Source organism: Oculina patagonica, chromosome 2 (genome assembly GCF_052425735.1).
Source record: "Oculina patagonica isolate OP01 chromosome 2, crgOcupat, whole genome shotgun sequence".
NCBI classification, from domain to species: Eukaryota; Metazoa; Cnidaria; class Anthozoa; order Scleractinia; family Oculinidae; genus Oculina; species Oculina patagonica.
Genome location: NC_135759.1, coordinates 24382008 through 24405079, shown reverse-complemented (window position 1 = coordinate 24405079; position 23072 = coordinate 24382008). Strand labels below are relative to the sequence as shown.

At 37.2% G+C, this 23072-nt stretch overlaps 5 protein-coding genes and 3 pseudogenes across 5 annotated transcripts; 4 read left to right on the top strand and 4 right to left on the bottom strand.

Moving 5' to 3' along the window:
• Nucleotides 1–305: 305 nt before the first annotated feature.
• LOC144642115 (adenosine receptor A3-like) lies at nt 306–1307 on the top strand. Its single transcript, XM_078501106.1, has one exon. The coding sequence runs from the start codon at nt 349–351 to the stop codon at nt 1279–1281; it is 933 nt and encodes a 310-aa protein (XP_078357232.1). The 5' UTR covers nt 306–348; the 3' UTR covers nt 1282–1307.
• Nucleotides 1308–2833: 1526 nt separating this feature from the next.
• Nucleotides 2834–4281, top strand: LOC144641882 (adenosine receptor A3-like). Its single transcript, XM_078500891.1, has one exon. It carries the CDS (start codon nt 3175–3177, stop codon nt 4114–4116), a length of 942 nt encoding a protein of 313 aa, XP_078357017.1. The 5' UTR covers nt 2834–3174; the 3' UTR covers nt 4117–4281.
• Nucleotides 4282–8090: 3809 nt separating this feature from the next.
• LOC144642237 (adenosine receptor A3-like) lies at nt 8091–10049 on the bottom strand (annotated as a pseudogene).
• Nucleotides 10050–10201: 152 nt separating this feature from the next.
• Nucleotides 10202–11442, top strand: LOC144641881 (adenosine receptor A2b-like). Its single transcript, XM_078500890.1, has one exon. It carries the CDS (start codon nt 10235–10237, stop codon nt 11135–11137), a length of 903 nt encoding a protein of 300 aa, XP_078357016.1. The 5' UTR covers nt 10202–10234; the 3' UTR covers nt 11138–11442.
• A 1778-nt stretch (nt 11443–13220) lies between these two features.
• LOC144641880 (adenosine receptor A3-like) lies at nt 13221–14442 on the bottom strand (annotated as a pseudogene).
• Nucleotides 14443–15559: 1117 nt separating this feature from the next.
• Nucleotides 15560–16547, bottom strand: LOC144642236 (histamine H2 receptor-like; annotated as a pseudogene).
• Nucleotides 16548–19127: 2580 nt separating this feature from the next.
• On the bottom strand, nt 19128–20352 carry LOC144642235 (adenosine receptor A2b-like). Its single transcript, XM_078501217.1, has one exon. The coding sequence runs from the start codon at nt 20055–20057 to the stop codon at nt 19128–19130; it is 930 nt and encodes a 309-aa protein (XP_078357343.1). The 5' UTR covers nt 20058–20352.
• Nucleotides 20353–21090: 738 nt separating this feature from the next.
• On the top strand, nt 21091–22337 carry LOC144641879 (histamine H2 receptor-like). The gene has a single exon (XM_078500889.1). The coding sequence runs from the start codon at nt 21091–21093 to the stop codon at nt 21991–21993; it is 903 nt and encodes a 300-aa protein (XP_078357015.1). The 3' UTR covers nt 21994–22337.
• Nucleotides 22338–23072: the final 735 nt, after the last annotated feature.

Genomic DNA, 23072 nt, shown 5'->3' with positions numbered 1-23072 from the left:
CTGAAGGATAATACCTAAAAATCATTTATCAACGCAAGAAGTTTCGAAGTGGTAGTAAGACAACAGACCACGGACTATTGAAGGATGCTATAATTGAAGATTGAACTTAAAATTTTGTGGCGATTCGCAGTAAACTTCACAATATCCAAGACAACCCATCTTGTCCGTGACAGTTCAATCAACAATCTAAAAAGAATGTATGGTCACTTAATTTGTTTTCTTCATGCATTTGCTTTAACAACTCATGATCGATCCATTTATTTGTTGTCCTGGTTTGGCTGGCGATCGTAAAGAGGTTTATTACAAAAATCTGAAGGAAAGAAAATCTGTTTACCTGACCCTTTCGAAATGGAAGGGATATCCAGATCTCGATGTAGTGCTACCAGCACTTACAATTACCTCGCAGCGCAGCAATTCCCAAATACTATCTACATCTTTGCCTGTGTTTTTAGCGTGGTATGCTCTGTTTTATCAAGTTTTGGAAACACTATGATCCTATTCGCTCTTCGCAAGTGTCAATCTCTACATTCTCCATCAAAAGCTCTGCTTTGTAGTTTGGCTTTGACGGACCTTTTTGTTGGACTGGTTGTTCTTCCTCTGTATATAACTTACAACTTGATGATCATCTTGGAAATGCCCAGGCATTACTGTGTTATAGCTATCACATATGGTAGGACATCTACCTTTATAGCAGGAGTTTCCCTTGAAAACATTGCCACAATTGCCATTGATCGATATCTCGCATTTCATCTTCGCTCGAGATACCGCGAACTAGTGACACTTAAACGAGTTGTTTGCATCCTTGTTTTTGAGTGGATACTCGCAACAGTTTGGTCGGGATCCTGGTTTTTGAATGGACAAAATAATTTTATCTTCAAGGCAATCGTTGTGTTCACCTGTTGCCTTATAACATCTTTTAGTTATTTTAGTTATTATTGTGGTGTTCACCGTTATGTTGCACAAATTCGCCAGGAGCAGAATCCCAGTGAACCAGCGGTTGGCTTCAATGTGGTTCAATACAAGAAAACTGTGAATAACATGCTATGGATCAATGGGCTTCTTCTTGTGTGTTACATGCCATACTTTTTATCGCTACTTGCAATACTCAGCATGGGACTCAATAACTCCACCAGGTTTGCACTTCAGTTTAGCGCCATTGCAATTTATTTAAATTCAGTTTTAAATCCTGTTCTGTACTGTTGGAAGATCAAAGAACTAAGGGAGAAAGTAATTGCCATTTTGCGTGCGCTGTACAACTTCATATCATCTCATGTTCAGTAGATTATCAAAAGCTGCGGCAATGTAAACTTTTCCAATATTCATTCCAGCCATAAATTTAAAGAAGTCTGAACAATAAATGATATCAGCCATTCAGACTTTGTACTCTGTACAGCCTCTTAAACAAGTTAATAAATGACATTTGAACTGATGTAGTCAGGAAGGTAGACCTTATTCTTACTTTTAATACTAGAAATCAATTTTAATATATGACAACCGAAAACGTGTTAAGTGGATCTAAAATGCTTAAAGGGTAACAAAAGGTATGAAGAGGTAAATTTATTCAGTCAAAAAAATAAAGCCTATAAGCACTCTTTATATGTATATCATTGCTAAAACAACTGCAGAGCGGTAATTATGTGTAAAATTCTGCGCAGATTTTTCTTTTCTTGTTCCATTATTTTTTATGCATTTTTAATCTTAAAGAAGGCCTAAAAACGCAATTTTGAAGTTTAAAAGTTTATAAAAAATTAATGGAGTAGGAAAAGAAAAATCTTAGACACCGTTTTTTAGACCATTATATGTAGATCAAATTCCACATAAAAGTTTAGGCTCTCACGTAAATGTGTTCTCAAATAAACGTTATGTTGCGCAACATCATAATTGCAAACAAAATGCTGACGTTACTTATTATGGTCTGTATGGTCAAAACAAAATTCCGAAATTACAATGTTTATTCAATAAGCTTTATAAAATATATACTTTATTGTGGTTACCATTGATGGTTTTCACACAATTTCACTTGGAACGAAAACGCCAATTTTCCTTCCGTAAAACCTCAAAGTTGTATTTTAACATGCTGATCATTATTCCATCAAAAAAGGGGCTCACCGAGCGCGTTTTTGAGTTATCAGCAATTAAAGCGGAAATATATTCTTTGAACTACTGGATAAACGTTAATCTACATGATTAGCTAGAAGAAACTGCTTTAGTGCCATAGCGACCAAATGTTCCTTCTCTCCACCTTTTCTAGCTGCGCCTGATGCACAGGACAATTTTAGTTATGAGCTGAAACTTTATTGTAACGATCGTCTTCGTCCATAATTACTTTTATTGTTTTAACACTGCGAGTATAAACAACTGCACTCCGAGTATAACTCATGATCACACACACACACAACACGGGAAGCGTAAGTCCTATTTATGCCTAGCATGCGACTTCACTACGCGTACTCTTCGCAATATAACTGTCTTTACAAGCTCGTGCACATTAACCTCTCGTGCGCTAAACTCCGTTTCGTTACAATATGTTGACATTTTCCACTGGAAATATAGTTGTTTTTGAATAAGCTTGAAGTCTAGATGTAGGAATAATATTGACCTATTCGAATTTTAGTTCACGTGGACCGCGATTAAGTCGAGGTTCACAAATGAAAAAAAAGGAGAGAAATATTTCTACAAATGTGTTAAAGGCTTGCTAACATAGAAAAGGACTGCTTAAAATGGCAACGCGCGAGTCCGTCGTCAAGAAAAAAACGAGCGATCCAGGTGAAATTATAATTGAAGCTGCTAAATTGGAAATAACAAGACAATGGCCGCGAACAAATAACAGATATTGGTTTACGCCAAATTAAAGGAGGCCATTGTGACTTTTTTGTGCCCCATCTTGGGAAAATGTCATTTCCGCGAAATTTCAACCACTCCGGCGTTTGGGGGGCTAATTGCTTCTTCCAAAGAAAAGACACTATTACTTATGGGCGGATGTTACCGTAGGGTCAGTGACAGTTCAGTCATAATTTTTTAAAGAATTAATCAACACTTTCAAGTAATGCATTTGTTGCAACAGCTCATGAAAAGACCCACTTATTCGCTGTTCTGGATTGGCTGCGGATCCTTAAAGAAGGAAATTAGGAAGGAGAAAAGAAATACAGCGATTGCTTTAAATATCCCTCTGAAATGGCGGGGGGACCTGAATCATTTTGTAGTCCAACCAATATTGAAAATTACGCCGTCGCTCAGAAAGTCTCCAAAATTTGTTTCATATTTGGTTGTGTTTTTTGCGTGATCTGTTCAGTTTCATCAACCTTGGGAAATACAGTCATCTTTTTCGCTCTTCGCAAGTGTCAGTCTCTACATTCTCCATCAAAAGTCCTGTTATGTAGTTTGGCTTTGACGGATCTTTTCGTTGGATTGGTCATTTTTCCACTGATAACTGTTTACTACTTGACGATCATCTTGGAAATACCTACGTATTACTGTATTATAGCTGTCACATATGGAAGGACGTCAACCTTTATTGCAGGAGTTTCACTTGAAACCATTGCTACAATTGCCATTGATCGATTTCTCGCCTTTCGTCTTCGCATGAGATACCGAGAACTCGTGACACTAAGACGAGTTGTTTTCATTCTTGTTATCGAGTGGCTCTTTACAGCATTTTGGTCAGGATCCTGGTTTTGGGATCAGCAAATCAACAAGATTTCTGGGGCAATAGCATTGTTCATTTTTTGTCTTGTAACATCTCTATGCTATCTCAGTATTCACCGTGGTCTTCGTCGTCATCTCGTACAAATTCATCAACAGAATAATTTCAGCGAAGCGGCGATCGACTTTAACGTGGTTCAATACAAGAAAACTGTGAATAACATGCTATGGATCATTGGACTTCTTCTTGTATGTTACATACCATACTTATCATCGCTGCTTGCAATTCTGGCTACAGGAGTCAATGATTATACTCGGTTTGCGTTACATTTTAGCGCCATTGCAACATACTTTAATTCTTTTTTAAATCCTGTTCTTTATTGTTGGAAGATCAAAGAATTAAGAGGAAACGTTATTATTCTTTTGCGTGCGCTATACAACTTCTTATTATCTCATGTACACTGGGTACAGTAGATTATCAAAGGCTGGGCATGCCTCTGACAAGCTGCAATGCAATATTTCAAATAACGCTTTCAAATAATACATCAACAATGAATTAAACTAGATCTCTGTTACGAGAACCTTTAAAAAAGTTGATTGCATTATAAGCAGTATCAGAAATTTAATCTTTTCACTCTACTTGCGCTACCCAGTTTTTCTAAACACCACGTAAATTGACATAAGAAGTGTTATAGTTGTCACATAACGGCAGCAGGACATAAATTTACTTTACTAGGTTGAGAGCAATTTTTCTAATAAAATATTTCCTATTATCAAAGGACAATTTAAACAAAACTTCGAGTGACGATAAAAAATATTGTCAATATACCGCAGCGGAAAATAGTTTAGGTAGCCTTACAAAACTATAAGGGACATGATGAAATGATAAATTTATTAAGAAAAAAAAATGAAAGAGGCCTTTATCTTAAAGCCAAGTGAACAGGAAATTGTTGCTTGCAATAGAAGGTCGATAGTGTCAATTCCTTTAAAGATGCTGACAGATAAAACAATATAGCATCAAAAACTTGAATCTGTTTTTTCAAGGTAGATGCTATATGTAAACTTGATGTATAAAATTCATTTAAACATATATCAACAAGGAAATGCGTTAGATTTCTACAACAACTAAATCTTATCAAAGGAAGTACGATAGCAAAAAGCATTATAACAACACAAAGAAAAAATGTTTTAATTATAACCTGAAAGACACGAACAGGAGCACTACATACTGCTGATTATTTGTGTAGATGATTACATGATTCAAGTGTAGTCTGGAAAAGCAAATATCAGATAGCGTCCGAGACTCTTCGCACTGATATTGCACATTTGTATGAAAATTTCGGGTGGCGTTCGGTGACATGCGAACTGTTCAATGTTTTGAATCCTGTGAGTATTAGGAATTATTTACAATAGCATTTGGCACTCGATTTTAGAACTTGCACTTTTTATTTGATGTAACGTAAACCAGCACTTATCTCTGCCAATGCATGGGAAGTGAGATACCTTTGGTTTTTGAATTATTATTTGTGAAAAAAGATAATAAAAAATATATATCATGGCACGATATGTATATATCTTATTAACCACGCGCGAAGGCCGAAGTGTAATAACCCCCCCCCAGTAGTGTAATAAATTAAGTTAAGTCATGTTTGTGATGTGCAAAATTATCTTTAAATCTCAGTAAAACACAAGAAAAAGTTATCGATAGAGGAAAACACTGAATGAGAAATAACAAATCGAAAGGGAAAGGAACAAGGATGGTCAAGGAAAAAATTGAAAAAATAAAGATTTATGTTTTCAAGATGCATCATCTTTGTCTTTGCTTTCTTGACGACGATGACCTGTAATAAATCTGAACACGACTGCTTTACTATAACATAAAATTAGAAACGCAATAAACAATATCACTGTATAATCGAGATTCGTTGGAATAAAAACATTTTTCACTTTGGATATTCTAGTTTTTATATTGTCGAGATCTCAAACCAGTACACCATACCCCTTGATACTCATACTTTTTAATGGGACTATAGTTTGCGTTTGTGTGTGTATAATAGATAAATTTAGCTCGGGTAGGGGAGGGGGATAATATCATACGCAACAACAAAACACATGCTTCTTGAAGTCCATTGTATTAAATATTATTAAAAAATCTCATTTTTAAATAAATCATTTTCTCTCTTTAATTCATTTCCTCAGTTCTATTCCCCCGATCCCTTTGTCCCTCTTCCTAACGACAACAAATTTTTAACGTCCATTTCAACTTCCATTACCCAAGATATTTTGATTACTTGAAACCTTGAAGAGATATTTGGAAAACAGCGATTAAAGTGAGTATTCAACTACTTTTAAAACAGCTAGAATCACAGTTATCGCCTTTTCATTTGCTAAATCAATGCCGTTTTGTGGACGAAGGTGGTCCTTAAAATGATATACATGCATCACTTTTATTTAACCCTCGGATTTGAAGAGTAACTTTTAAATTACATAGCTAACATTTCCGAGCATTTCAACAGTACGCCCACAGTAAAACGGGCAAAGACTAGACCACAACAACGGGAACTCCATGCCCTACTCTTTAAGATAAATGTGTGGCATGCATATGCTGACCGTGGCACTGAAGGTGCAGAGAGGGGCCAACGGTTTACGGGTTTTGCAGATTTCATTGCAAAGGCAGCATAGTTATTTTAACGTGACCCTGGCTGTTGGTCCGGTCTGGGACCAACACTCTATCCGAGTTACATTGATTATCATATCTGCCATAAACTGAACAAGACTGACGTAGAGCATGCTCTTTAAGTTGGTTTTGGATGTGGTTTTCTATTCAAATCCGTAGTGGCCAAGTAGTATGTTTAACAACTTACTCTTTATTCAGTAACGGAGTATCAAGAAAGCTACCTCCCGGCACTAAGGTTATCGTAATGTGATATTTATTCAATTATTATTCAATGATGTAGATGCGATAATCACATTTTCAAAGTTATTTAAAACAAGTTAAGAGGCCACCATCAATTATACGAAATAGAAGTTATTTCTGAAACGTAGCCAGTCGGTAAATATTAATCCACTTTTTTTGAAAAAAAAAAAACGTGCTGTTTGAACCAAGTTTTCCTTTTTGGGAATTAATGGTTTGTCTGTCAGAGACGTCTCTACATACCAAAGAACTGAAAATCTGAACATTAATAATCCTTCGAATAAAGTGTCCATTTCTCACACATGTTCCCTACAGTTGACGAAATAGATCCGAGCACGCTAACAACACATGCAAAGATGTAAATAGTTTTCGGGAATTGCTGCGCGGCAGGGTAATAGTGAGTGCTTGTCGAACTGCAATATGTACCGGATGTCCCCGCCATCAAAGATTTTGAAGGATCGTATGCAACTCCAGGAAAACGAGCTACCGACGATGAGCTAAATTTGACAGAAAATTATTGGTTTTCTTTTGGAAAGTCGCCACGATCCCCTCAACTAATCATTGATAGCCATTTTGAACAAAAAATCGGAAAGATCGGCAACAAAATCTAAAACCGTACGGTGACAGCCTTTCTGCTCCGGTTCAGTTTTAATTTGTTTAGTTTAGTTTACTTCTTAAATGTTCAATTTATATTCTGCTAAATTAAATTTGAAATATCCTTCCGGCATTTTGCTGGCATTTAAATAACTCAGTATTGATAGAAGATTGTTTTTCAAATTTAATCTTTCCCTTGTGCAAACACAAAAGACTTAGGCTTTGTAAGATCTGTTTTTAATACACTTTCTGAATTACAGTGTGGTAGCCTGATTTTCTTATTTTTGTCAGAGCAGTCAGTGAAGCCTCTATATAAAAGAAGGCCAAGGGACTGGCAAAATATGTTTGCTATAACGAGGTTTCGTTATACCGAGGACTCCCACTTCGAATTCGTTACAAAGAGGTTCGTTAAATCGAGGTTCTGCTGTATTGAAATGACTTGCTTCCCTCTTTGAGAGGGTGTACGACTTGAGTGCAGATCTGGAGTGGATCTTGCTTGGCCATGTTATCCCTATTTACATGTTCTAATGAAAGCGTGTCAGTTGTTGATCTCGGCGCGAAAACCACACTGACTCATCGATCTCGCTGTAACATTGCAAAATCGCAATGTTTCCCACAATAACCTCTGTTACCTCTACGCTTGCAACTTAATACCACAATGAATCTGTAAAATATTATTTGTTATTTTCTGACTTTTATATAGTTTTGTCTCCAGACTCTGTAATACCAAAAAACTGACGGTGTTTGCTCCCGCCAGTATAAATTACGGGTGATAACAATCTTCCTGCCAGAGGCTTTTACGGTGCTCTTTCTGGTCTCGGAAACGTTTTCAGAGTGTCCTTGAAGGACTGAAAAAGCCTCGATCATCCAAATCTATTAATCATCACTGTTAGTCAGCTCATCTTCTTGAAACTGACTATATAATGACAGCATTGAGTTTTTACAACTTTCCGGCAAGTGCAACTGTTACTGCTTCATTAAAACTGGAAGAAAAATGCCAGCAAAAAATAGTCATAGTTTTAGTTTGTCTAATATATATAGTTATATTATATAATATAGCTGACAAAAAGTGAAGAAGTGTATTTAAATCAGCAATAACTTTTTCCTTTATCTCTTTTGTTTTCCAGCAGTAAAAAATAGGGTTTAAAGACGAATTTACATAAATTGCAATGGCACTAAAATGTAGTGCAAACCGAGTAGAGTCGTTGAGTCCCATGGTGAGTACTGCAAGCAGCGATGTAAAGTGTGGAATGTAGCACACAAGAAGAAGACCATAAATTCACAGCATGTTATTTACAGATTGCTTGTACTGGGCCACATTAAAGCCGGTTGACCAACAGGAGTTTTGCCGTTGTTGAACTTGTGCAACATGACGCCGTAGACCACGGTAAATACTGAAGTAACATAAAGGTGTTATGAGACCAAAACAACTGAACAAGCCAATTGCTCCAATTATGGTAGTGATCAGCAGTTCAAAAACCAGATTCCCGACCAGACCGCTGCGAGGATCCACTCAGAAACAAGAACGAAAACAACTCGTCTAAATTTCACGAGTTCTCGGTATCTCAAGCGAAGATGAAAGGCGAGATATCGATCAATGGCAATTGTGGCAATGGTTTCAAGCGAAACTGCGGCAATAAAGGTTGACGTCCTCCCATACGTGATAGCTATAACACAGTAATACCTGGGCACTTGCAAGATGATCATCAAGTAATAAGCGCTAAAAAATGGAAGAACAACCAGTCCAACGAAAAGATCCGTCAAAGCCAAACTAAATAACAGAGCTTTTGATGGAGAGTGTAGAGTTTGACATTTTCGAAGAGCGAATAGGATCACAGTGTTTCCAAAAGTTGATGAAACTGAAATGGCCACGCTTACAACACATGCAAAGATGTATATAGTCTTCGGGAATTGTTGCGTAGCAGGGTAATAGTGAGAGCTAGTAGAACCGCGAAATAATTCGAGAATCGGCGCCGTTTTAGAAGAACGATGTAATTCTTGTAGATCTTGATTAACAGTGTTTAAGAAATGCCTGTAACACCAAGGAAACCAGCTACCTTGTTGAGACGAGATTTAATGTTCATTCGCGTCTTTGAAGAAGATCGCTACGATGCCTCTCGATTAATGACAGGAAAGACTAGTTATAAATTCTGAAACGGAATGACGCTGAGGCTTTCTGTTTGGAGTGTTCTTGCTTAAGGGCTTGGCATTGGTTAACCAATTTTTTTTTTTTTCAATTTAATACATTGTTTTAATGGATATCGTGTTCAATTAATCTTCGTTCAATTTAATTTAAGGTGGTCCTTGCGCCAATGACATAACTCAGTATAAACGGGAAATATATATCCTAAGTTGCATCTGTTTGTGCAAATACTAAGGGCATAAGCTTTGTTAGAGCTGGCTTTAATAAACTTACCGAATGACAGCGTAATGATATTAAAGACTTTAAGCTCTACGACTTGAAGAGTATTTCATTTGCATAATTAGGATTTTTTTGCCACGTTATTCTTTATTTCTTTTCTTAGATAATGTAAATCATTAGGAGAACGTTGTAAAGCTTTCAGTGATAAAACCACGCCGACTTTTATTGCTTTTAGCCTCTTTTAGCCTGATTTGGGAGTACGTATATTAATATTAACAATGAGTGCACCCTTAAAATCGTGGGAAAGCCCTTCCTATTCTCCAGCTGGTATTGAAGAGATCGAAGAGCCACAAGTTCTACTCCTTCCGATTTTGACACTTCTGATGACCCACTGTTACGTTCAGCGGCCTTTCCCCATTTGGTACCCTCGATGCCGTTCACTGTAGTATTTGCACGCCCGGGATAGCTGGATATTCTGGTTTGGTTGAGCAAGGAAAAAATGCTTTTTTCATCTATTATTGATGTCCAACACAGCATTAAGCAGCTTATTCCAGTCCACGCGTTTGTGGTAATACGGTGTTTGGTTTAAGCGAATAAGAACGGAAGTACTGGAGCCGGTTCATCGCGATATTTCAGGCTTGGTTGCCAATTCCAAACCCAAATATTTATTACCATAATGTTAAGGGACAATAGCAATCTGTATAAATATATTTCTTTCCGAAATGGAAGGGACATCAGGATCATTTTGCAGTTCTACCAGCACTCATTATTATCCCGCCGCGCAACAATTCCCAAAGACTATCTACATCTTTGCTTGTGTTGTTAGTGTGATCGGCTCAGTTTCATCAACATTTGGAAACACCATAATCCTATTCGCTATTCGAAAGTGTCAAACTTTACATTCTCCGTCAAAAGCTTTGTTATGCAGTTTAGCTTTCACGGATCTTTTCGTTGGACTGGTAGTCTTTCCCCTGTTTATAACTTATTATTTAATGATCATCTTGGAAATGCCTAGGTATTACTGTGTTATAGCTGTCACGTATGGGAGGACATCAAACTTTATTGGAGCGGTTTCACTTGAGACAATCGTTACAATTGCCATTGATCGATATCTTGCCTTTCGTCTTCGCTTGAGATACCGAGAACTTGTCAAACTTAGACGAGTTGTTTGCATCCTCGTGTTAGAGTGGATCCTCGCATTTATCTGGTCGGGAACCTGGTTTTGGAATTTAAAAATCAGCTTGATTTCAGGGACAGTCGGATTGTTTAGTTGCTGTCTCATAACACCCTTGTGCTACTCTAGTATTCATCGTGGCCTTTGCCGCCATGTTGCACAGATTCATCAACAGAGGAATTCCAGTGAACCGGGGGTCGACTTTAATGTGGTTCAATACAAGAAAACTGTAAGTAACACGCTATGGATCAGTGGACTTCTTCTTGTGTGTTATTTGCCATACGTGTCTTCGCTGCTTGCAATACTTGCCGCAGGACTCAATAACTCTACAAGGTTTGCACTACAGTTTTGCGCCATAGCAATTTACTGTAATTCGTCTCTAAATCCTATTTTATATTGTTGGAAGATCAAAGAACTAAGAGATAAAGTTATTGCCCTTACAAAATTTTAAACATCTTTTGTTGCCATAAATAAGATAATAACAACCTAACACAAAAATTAATGACGAATAGTATTTATTTAGCAATCTAGATTTGACAGCCTACGTGCTGAGTTGCCGTTTTGAGGTGTCAGGTAAATGACGTTAGAAAAGTATAAGCAGCGCTTATATTGACGAAAAATCTTATTTCAAAACTAAAAATTAAAAGTACTGTCAATCAAATAATGACAATTTCAACTTTTTAAATGTCAAGAAGCTGACAAATTAACATTATGATTAGAGAAACTTGAATAAGTTAAAGGAAGCCGCGACAGCTATGTCAATTTTATTCTGATGATTCTTTTTTATTTAAGTACGTGTTTTCAATAAAAAAATATCTATTGTTTTAGACGCCGTTGTTTTAATATTATTGTCTTAAACATGTTTGTAAAGTGGATGAAAATAAGGAAAATTAATGATTGACTCAGAATTTAATTTATCCATAATTTCGCCTTTTAAAGCGCACTTAAGTGCTCTCGCCACTTCCTTGCATGTGCGTTTAAACATAAAAACTTGCAGCTGACATTACAAAAGTTAATTTTTTATTTAAGAAAAAAAACTTGACGAAATTCGAAAAGGCTCACTGCATTGATCAACGCTGTACGTGTTCATGGTTCCTTATTTTCGCCTTTTCATACGAAAATTAAAGTAAAAGTTATTGGTATTTTATCCATGAAATTAGACAAAATTAGAGAAACACGACATAACAGTGTCGCTATATCTCCAGCTCCATCCTTATACATATTCTGTTAGGGATTTCCACTGGATTGAGGATACGTATACTATGCACGATATAAGCAATTCAATTGTCTTACACCACCACCACAATTCCATGCCTCCTCCTCCTCCTTCAATTCTCCTCCACAGTTCTATTGTTTAGAATTGTGGTAGTGGTGGTGGCAGTAGAAAACAATAGAATTGTGGTGGTAGCGGTGGTGGAAAACCATAGAATTGTGGTGGTAGTGGTGGTAGTGGAGGAGGAGGAGGAGGAGGAGGAGGAGGAGGAGGAGGAGGAGGAGTGTTTACTCACGCGCAGTGCATCATTTACGCGATAAGACGTTTGCGAAATTACAGACGGAATGGGTAAGTGACTTCGAATAAAATGAAAAACAACAGGAACTGATGCTTAAGTAATAAATTGAGCATTTTCGCAATTATTACATCATTTATTTAAAAATAAAATGAAGCCTGTCGAATCGGTTATTCCAGTCAAGATAAAAATAGAACATGAAAAACCGGTCCAACTGGTTATACCGACAAAAATAAAATGGAAGATAATATGACCAACAGCTTAATTAATTCTACCGCATTTTATTCATGACATCATCTGCTTAATTTATTCCTCCTCACGATAATGAGATTCCTCCCAAATTAACGGACTAAAGCCTTCCTACAATACTACTGAGGACGATGAATGCTACATGCCAGTAAAATTACAGTAACCTGACATTTGTATACTGTAAAGGGAGAAAGTTGGGTATAAAGAGAGCAATTCAAGTTATCATACTAAACAAATAGCAAAAGCGAGCACTTTCGTAATTCCAAGATGCCCTTGTTTTTCGCAGACCCTTAAGAAAGTGCCGCGATACTTATGAGTTGAGTGAAGGTTTGAGGGTGACTAACGCACAATCAATCTTAGAAAAGTGTCAGAAAATATTTGTATTCCCGCATCTAAATTTAGTTACCAAGGCAAGAAAAATGCCCTAAATTACTTATTTTGTTTATAGAGCTATCATCCTTAATTCTTCAGAACCTGAAATACCAGAATTTACTCCATACCACAAAGAATACAGCCACCAAAAAAAGCGTAGCATTTTTTTTAATTAATTAATGGTAGCATAAACGCATCTATCCTTTAAATAATTATTCGTTATTTTCTAACTTTTATATCAAATGCCGCTTGAACTAAGTCTTGCTAGTTTCTGTTTGTTTTTCTCCAGATTCTGTGATACCAAAGAACTGACAACTTGTTTGCGCCAGTATAATCACGCGTGGTAACAATCTCCCTACCCTGGGTACCAGAGGCTTTTCTGGCGCGGTTTCCGGTCTCGGAAAAGTTTTCAGAGTGTCCTTGAGGCGAACAGCCACGATAATCGCAGTGGCTCCTATTAACTGGTATTGTTCATCACTGTTGATAAGCTCGGTTTCTTGAAACTGATGACAAAATGAAAGCATTGGTGGAAGAAATGTAACGACAAAAATAGTTATAGTTTTAGTTTGCCTAACCAAATGAAGCTAGCAATAAGTTACGAAGTGCATTTAAATCAGCAATGACGTGTTCCTTTATTTCTTTGATTTTCCAACAGTATAGAATAGGATTTAAAGACGAATTAACATAAATTGTTATGACACCAAAATGTAGTGCAAACCGAGTGGAGTCGTTAAGTCCCATGGTGAGTACTGCAAGCAGCGATGTAAAGTGTGGAATGTAGCACACAAGAAGAAGACCATAAATTCACAGCATGTTATTCACAGTTTTCTTATATTGAACCATATTTAAGTCGGTTGACCTACTGGAGTTCACCTGTTGTTGAATTTGGCCAGCATGACGCCGTAGACCGCGATAAATTCTAAAGTAGCATAAAGGTGTTACGAGACAACAACCGAACAAACCGATTGCCCCAGAAATCATATTGGCCAGAGCATTCCAAAACCAGATTCCCGACCAAACTGCTGCGAACATCCACTCAGAAACAAGAACGAAAACAACTCGTCTAAATTTCACGAATTCACGGTATCTCAAGCGAAGACGTAAAGCGACATATCGGTCAATGGCAATTGTGGCAATGGTTTCAAGCGAAACTGCTACAACAAAGGTTGATGTCCTCCCATATGTGATAGCAATAACACAGTAATAAGTGGGCATTTCCAAAATGATCATCAAGTAATAAGCAATAAACAGTGGAAGAACAACCAGTCCAACGAAAAGATCAGTCAAAGCCAAACTACATAACAGAGCTTTTGATGGAGGATGTAAAGACTGACACTTGTGAAGTGCGAATAGGATCAAAACGTTTCCCAGAATTGATGAAACTGAGATGATCAAGTTGAAAACACATGCAAAGATGTAGATAATTTTCGGGAATTGTTGCGCGGCGGGATAATAATGAGTGCTTGTCGAACTGCAATATGTACCGGATGTCCCCGCCATTTTAAATATCACTCAGTACAGTTGATCACAGTTTTGAAGGATCGTATGCAATCCCTGGAAAACGAGCTACCGAAGATGAGCTAAATTTGAAAGAAAATTATTGGTACTCTTTTAGAAAGTCGCCACGATCCCCTCAACTAATCATTGATAGCCATTTTGAAAAAAAATAGCGGAAAGCTCAGTGACAAAATCTAAAACCGTCGGTGACAGCCTTTCTGCTCTTTCAGTTTTAATTTGTTTAGTTTAATTTACTTCTTAAATGTTTAATTTATATTCTGCTAAATTAAATTTAAAATATCCTTCCGGCATTTAGTGGCATTTAAATAACTCAGTATTCTTGGAAGATTGTTTTTCAAATTAAATCTATCCCTTGTGCAAACACAAAAGACCTAGGCTTTTTAAGATCTGTTTTTAATATACTGTCTGAATGACAGTGTGGTAGTCTGATTTTTTTATTTTTTTCAGAGCAGTCAGTGAAGCCTCTACATAAAGAAGGGTCAAGGGACTGGCAAAATACGTTCGCTACAACGAGGTTTCGTTATACCGAGGACTTCGAATTCGTTGCATAGAGGTTCGTTAAATCGAGGTTCTGCTGTATTGAAATGACTTGCTTCCCTCTTTGAGAGGGTGTACGACTTGAGTGCAGATCTAGAGTGGATTTTGCTTGGCCACGTTATCCCTATTTACATTTTCTAATGATAGCGTGTTAGTTGCTGATCTCGGCGCGAAAACCACACTAACTCATCAATTTCGCTCTGACATTGCAAAATCGCAATGTTTCCCACAATAACCTCTGTCACCTCTACGCTTGCAACTGAATAGCACAATGAATCTGTAAAATATTGTTTGTTATCTTCTGACTTTTATATATGTTTGTCTCCAGACTCTGTAATACCAAAGAACTGACGGTTTCTGCTTCCGCCAGTATAAATTGCGCGTGATAACAATCTTCCTCCCAGAAGCCGCTTTTAAGGTGCACTTTCTGGTCACGGGAACGTTTTCAGAGTGTCCTTGAGGGAAAAAGCCTCGATCATCCAAATCTATTGATCATCACTGTTGGTCAGCTCATCTTCTTGAAACTGATTAAAAAATTGAGTTTTTACAACTTTCCGGCAAGTGCAAGTGTTATTTCCTCATAAAAACTGGAAGAAAAATGCCACTAAAAATAGTCATAGTTTTAGTTTGCCTAATATATATATAGCTATATTATATAATATAGCTGACGAAAAGTTACAAATTGTATTTTAATCAGCTATGACTTTTTCCTTTATTTCTTTGATTTTCTAACAGTAAAGAATAGGGTTTAAAGACGAATTAGCATAAATTGCAATCGCACTAAAATGGAGCGCAAATCGAGTTGAGTCGTTGAGTCCCATGGTAAGTATTACAAGGACCGTTGTAAAGTGGCAGAGGTAGGCCTAAGGAGACCTAGAGAAGAACAGTGCAGAAAGACTTGATGGAGCGTGGCTTCGCAATGGAAGCAGCAAGACAACAGGCAGAGGACCGGCAAATGTGGAGATCCCTGACGGAAGCCACCATGTGTGGCACCAGGCACTCTGGGTCCTGAAGAAGAAAGTCAGCTGACTCAAGGGAGTCCACCTGTTGTTGAATTTGTGCAACATGACGTCTTAGTCCGTAATAAATACTGAAGTAGCATAAAGTTGTTACAAGACAACAACTTAAGAAACCGATTGCTCCAATTATGGTAGTGATCAGTACATTCGTAAACGAGATTCCCGACCAGACCGCTGCAAAGATCCACTCAAAAATGAGGATGCAAATAATTTGTCTAATTTTCACGAGTTCTCGGTATCTCAAGAGAAGACGAAAGGCGAGATATCGATCAATGACAATTGTAGCTATTGTGCCAATAGAAACCGCCCCAATAAAGGTTGATGTCCTTCCATATGTGACAGCTATAACACAGTAATACCTGGGCATTTCCAAAATGATCATCGAGTAATAAGCAATAAACAATGGAAGAACAACCAGTCCAACGAAAAGGTCCGTCAAAGCCAAACTACATAACAGAGCTTTTGATGGAGGATGTAGAGACTGACACTTGTGAAGTGCGAATAGGATCATAATGTTTCCCAGAGTTGACAAAACTGTGATGGCCACGCTTACAACACACGCAAAGATGTAGATAGTCTTCGAGAACTGTTGCGCAGCAGGCCTAGGGTAACAGTGAGAGCTGGTAGAACTGCAAAACGATTCGAGAATCGGTGCCATTTTAAAAGAACGCTGTAATTCTTGTAGATTTCGATTAACAATGTTTAAGAACTGCCAGAAAATCCAAGGAACTCAGCTATCGGATTGAGACGAACCGATGTTCACTCGCGTGGTTGTAGAAGAGCGCTCCGAGGTCTCGATTAATGACAGGAAAGATAAGTTATGAATGATGAAACAGAATGACTCAGTCTTGCTAAGGGCTTGGCTTTGACTAACAAGTTTTTGTATTTCAGGTGGTCCTTGTGCCAACTGACATAACTCAATATTAATGGAAAGTATGTTTCCTAAGTTGAATATTTGTGCAAAGACAAAGGGCGTAAGCTTTGTAAGGCCTGTTACGTTACTTATACACTATACACTACAGTGTACACTAATGAATGACAGCGTAATGATTTAGAAAGCATCAAGCTCTACGACCAGAAAAGCATTTCATCTTGTTTTGTTATGTGTCATTCTTGATTACTTTTTTTTAAAGATAATTAACAGTATGTTGTAAAGCTTCAAGCAATAAAACCACAATTTTATTGCTTTTAGCCGCTTTTATCATGATAAAGGAGCATATATCAATATTAACAATGAGTGCTTCCTTTAAATCGTGGGGAAGCTCTTCAATTTTTCAGCTAGTATTGAAGAGCGCAAAGAGCCTAGTATTCACAAGCTCTACTCCTCACAAGTGGACACTTGTGATGGACTACAGATACGTTCAATCAGGGACCTTGCCTCGCTTGGTGGCCTCGATGTCTTTTACCGTAGTATTTGAATGCCCGGGATGGCATAAATGACATCACCTTGAATAGTCAAATGAGCTGTAGGGGCAGCACATGCCATTTGGCAAGGAAGAAAATTGTCATTTTATTTGTTATCGATGTCCATCACAGCATTAAGCAGCTTATTCCAGTTCACGCGTTTAGGGTGCTCAATAACTCTACTAGGTTTGCGCTACAGTTTTGCGTCATTGCAATTTACTGTAATTCATCTTTAAATCCTATTCTACATTGTTGGAAGATCAAAGAACCAAGGGATAAAGTTATTGCCCTTACGCAATACAACATTTTAAGCATATTTTGTAGGCATAAATAAGTTTATAACAAGCTTAAATAAAGACGATTAATAAAGAGTAATATTAATTTACCAATTTATATTTGGCAGTCTACGTGCTGCGTTGCCTTTTAGCAGTGTCACGTAAATGACGTTAAAAACGTAATAAAGCAAGCAGCGCATGTATTTACGGAAATTATAACGACAAAACTGAGGAAATTAAATGTGCTGTTTCTCAAATACCGACAATCTCAAGGTTTCAAACGACAAGAAGCTGACAAATTAAAATTATGAATGGAGAAACTTCAATAATTTAAAGGAAGCTGCGGCAGCTATGTAAATTTTATTCTGAAGATTCACTTTGATTTGGGTACAATCTCAGTTTAGATGACGTTGTTTAAATACTTTGGTGTTTAACATCCATGCTTTCATAACAAAACTTAGAAAATTTAATGTGCTGTCAGTCAAATATCGACGATCTCAACTTTTTAAACGTCAATTGCAAGAAGCTGACAAATTAAAATTCTGGTTGAAGCAACTTGAATAGATTAAAGGATGCTTCGACAGCCATTTAAATTGTATTCTTTCAGTTTAAAGTTTTAAAGCATTCTGAATATGTCAGTTTTCATTTTAAAGAAGAAAGTTTTGGAAGAGAAACTGAGTTGTTTTGAAAGCGCATACAAGCAGATTCAGTTAGAAAAGAAAGCCCGAGTCTAATTACAATTCTAATTAAAATTGTTAATTTTTTTTAAATGACAAAATTTTAATATAAATTATCATAAGATTTGGAGTATCTTTTATCTCTGCCCGCAAGCATTTTCAAATTCTCAGAATAAACTTCCTTCCTCGTGTTTTTGTTAGCCCACTCCCAGTTTTCTATATGTTCAGTGTGTTTGGAACTCGAAAACTTTTCGCCGCACACTTGTAGTTCACTTTCAACGTGTATTATTTTTATTTTTCTCCTATATAAATTTAAGTTCAAACACAAGAAAAAAAAGCCCTTTGATTCAAGAGAAGCTAAATCATTTATTCTGTTTATAAAGCTAACATATTTATTCCTTCAGAAACTAAATTAAACATTTCCCCATGCCACAGAGAATACAACCACCAACGGCTGGCATATTATTTTAAATAATGCTAGCATAAATACATCTAGCCTGTAAATAATCATTCGTTATATTCTAATTGTTATACGATTCAAAATGCCGTTTGAATTAAGTCCTGCTACTTTCTGTTTGTTTGTCTCCGGACTCTGTCATACCAAAGAACGGACGACTTTTGTTTCCGCCAGTATAATTGCGCGTGGCATCCAACCCTGAGTGTCAGAGGCTTTTCTTGCGGGATTTCCCGTCTATTAACTAATTCTATCCATCACTCTTGGTTAGCTCAGTTTATTAGAACCGATAATATTATGACAGCATTCCATTGTCAACATAACTGAGAAATTACAAATTTCGATATTGGAGCTGTCACTCACTGTGTCACTGCTTCATTAGAACTGGAAGAAAGATACAAACAAAAATAGTTTAAGTTTTAGTTTGTTTAACATAGAATAGTTGACAAAAAGTCACGAAGGACATATAAATCAGCAATAACTTTTTCCTTTATCTCTTTTATTTTCCAACAGTATAAAATAGGGTTTAAAGACGAATTAGCATAAATTGCAATGACACTAAAATGTAGTGCAAACCGAGTAGAGTCGTTGAGTCCCATGGCAAGAACTACAAGGACCGTTGTAAAGTGTGGAATGTAACACACAAGAAGGAGACCATAAATCCATAGCATGTTATTGACAGTTTTCTTGTACTGAGCCACATTAAAGTTGGTTGAACCACGGGAGTTTTCTCGTTGTTGAATTTGTGCAACATGACACCGTAGACCACGGTAAATACTGAAGTAGCATAAAGGTGTTATGACACAACAACCGAACAAACCGATTGCTCCAAAAATCGTAGTGATCAGCACATTCGTAAACCAGATCCCCGACCAAAGTGCTGCGAGGATCCACTCAAAAACAAGAATGCAAACAACTCGTCTAAATTTCACGAGTTCTCGGTATCTCAAGCGGAGATGAAAGGCGAGACATCGATCAATGGCAATTGTGACAATGGTTTCAAGCGAAACTGCTGCAATAAAGGTTGATGTCCTCCCATATGAGATAGCTATGACACAATAATAAGTGGGAATTTCCAAAATGATCATCAAGTAGTAAGCTGTAAACAGAGGAAGAACAACCAGTCCAACGAAAAGGTCCGTCAAAGCTAAACTACATAACAGAGCTTTTGATGGAGGATGTAGAGACTGGCACCTTCGTAAAGCGAATAGGATCAAAGTGTTTCCCAGAGTTGATAAAACTGCGATGGCCACGCTTACAACACAGGCAAAGATGTAGATAGTCTTGGGGAATTGTTGCGCAGCAGGGTAATAGTGAGAACTAGTAGAACCGCAAAAAGATTCGTGCATCGGTGCCATTTTAAAAGAGCACTGTAATTCTTGCAGAACTTGATAAACAGCGTTTAAGGATTGCCTGCAACACTAACTAAAAACCAGCTACCTTGTGGAGACGAACTTTAATGTTCATTCGCGTAGTTGAAGAAGATCGCTACGATTCTGAAACGAAATGACACTGAGGCTTTCTGTTTGGAGTGTTTTTGTCGTAAGGGCTTGGCATTGGTTAACCAATTTTTTTGCTTTTCAATTTAATGGATATCGTGTTTAATTAATCTTCGTTCAATTTAATTTAAGGTGTTCCTTGCGCCAATGACATGACTTAGTATTAACGGGAAATGTATCTCCTAAGTTGCATATGTTCCTTGTGCTAATAGTGAGGGCATAAGCTTTGTTGAATCTGTTTTTAATAAACTTACTGAATGACAGCGTAATGATATTGAAGACATTAAGCTCTACGACTTGAAGAGTATTTCATTTGCATAATTAGGATTTTTTTTGTCACGTTATTCTATATTGCCTTTCTTAGATAGTATAAATTATTACGAAAACCACGCCGACTTTTGTTGCTTTAAGCCGCTTTTAGCCTGATTAGGGATTACGTTTATTAATATTAACAATGAGTGCACCCTTAAAGTCGTGGGAAAGCCCTTCCTATTCTCCAGCTGGTATTGAAGAGATCGAAGAGCCACAAGTTCTACTCCTCCCGATTTGACACTTCTGATGGCCCACTGTTACGTCCAGGGACCTTTCCCCGTTTGGTACCCTCGATGCCGTTCACCGTAGTATTTGCACGCCCGGGATAGCTGGATATTGCGGCTTGGTTAAGGAAGGGAAAAAAGTTTTTTCATCTATTATTGATGTCCAACACTGCATTAAGCAGCTTATTCCAGTCCACGCGTTTATGGTAATACGTGAATAAGAACGGAAGTACTGGAACCGGTTCATCCCGGTTCATCGCGATATTTCAGGCTTGGTTGCCAATTCGAAACCCAAATATTTATTACCATAATGTTAAGGGACAATAGAAATCTGTATAAAAATATGTCTTTCCGAAATGGAAGGGACATCAGAATCATTTTGCAGTTCTACCAGCACTCATTATTATCCCGCCGCGCAACAATTCCCGAAGACTATTTACATCTTTGCTTGTGTTGTTAGCGTGATCGGCTCCGTGTCATCAACTCTTGGAAACACTATGATCTTATTCGCTCTTCGAAAGTGTCAAACTTTACATTCTCCGTCAAAAGCTCTGTTATGTAGTTTGGCTTTCACGGATCTTTTCGTTGGACTGGTAGTTTTTCCCCTGTTTATAACTTATTATTTAATGATCATCTTGGAAATGCCCAGATATTACTGTGTAATAGCTGTCACGTATGGGAGGACATCAAACTTTATTGGAGCGGTTTCGCTTGAGACAATCGTTACAATTGCCATTGATCGATATCTCGCCTTTCGTCTTCGCTTGAGATACCGAGAACTTGTCAAACTTAGACGAGTTGTTTGCATCCTCGTGTTTGAGTGGATCCTCGCATTTATTTGGTCGGGAACCTGGTTTTGGAATTTAAAAATCAGCTTGATTTCAGGGACAGTCGGATTGTTTAGTTGCTGTCTCATAACACCCTTGTGCTACTCTAGTATTCATCGTGGCCTTCGCCATCATGTTGCACAGATTCATCAACAGAGGAATTTCAATGAACCGGTGGTCGACTTTAATGTGGTTCAATACAAGAAAACTGTAAGTAACACGCTATGGATCAGTGGACTTCTTCTTGTGTGTTATTTGCCATACGTGTCTTCGCTGCTTGCAATACTTGCTACAGGACTCAATAATTCTACTAGGTTTGCACTACAGTTTTGCGCCTTAGCAATTTACTGTAATTCGTCTCTAAATCCTATTTTATATTGTTGGAAGATCAAAGAACTAAGAGATAAAGTTATTGCCCTTACAAAATTTTAAACATCTTTTGTTGCCATGAATAAGATAATAACAACCTAAAATAGCACAAAAATTAATGACGAATAGTATTTATTTAGCAATCTAGATTTGGCAGCCTACGTGCTGAGTTGCCGTTTTGAGGTGTCAGGTTAATGACGTGTGAAACGTTATAAAGCAAACAGAGCTTATATTTACGGAAAATCTTATTTCAAAACTAAAAATTTAAAGTGCTGTCAATCAAATATCGACAATTTCAACTTTTTAAATGTCAAGAAGCTGGCAAATTAACATTTTGATTAGAGAAACTTGAATAAGTTAAAGGAAGTCGCGACGGCTATGTCAATTTTATTCTGATGATTGTTTTTTATTTATTACGTGTTTTCAATAAAAAAAATATATATTGTTTTAGACGCCTTTGTTTTAATATTATTGTCTTATCATGTTTGTAAAGTGGATGAAAATAGGGAAAATTAATGATTGACTCAGAATTTAATTTATCCATAATTTCGCCTTTAAAAGCGCACTAGAGTACTCTCGCCACTTCCTTACTTGCTTCTAAACAGAAAAACTTGCGGCTGACATCGAAAAAGTTAATTTTTTTATTTAGGAAAATAAACTGGACGAAATTCAATAATGCTCAGTGCATTGATTAACACCGTACGTACACATGGTACCTTATCTTTGCCTTTCCATACGAAAATTAAAGTAAAAGTTATTGGTATTTTATCCATGAAATTAAACAATAAATAGAGCAACACGACATAACAGTGTCGTTTATATCTGCATTCTTCTAATTAGTGCAATACCCTCCAGCTTCATCTTTATACATATTCTATTAGGGATTTCCACTGGATTGAGGATACGTATACTATGCACGATATAAGCAATTCTATTGTCTTACACCACCACCACAATTCCATGCCTCCTCCTCCTTCAATTTTTTTTGTTTGACTCCTTTGAGTCTAATCTTCCCCCCTCCTCCCCTCTTCCACTATTATAGAATTGTTGAAGAGGAAGAGGAAGAGGTAAAAAAAAAAACTGAGGAGGAAGAGGCATGAAACTGTGGTAGTGGTGGTGGCAGTGAAAAACAAAGGAATTGT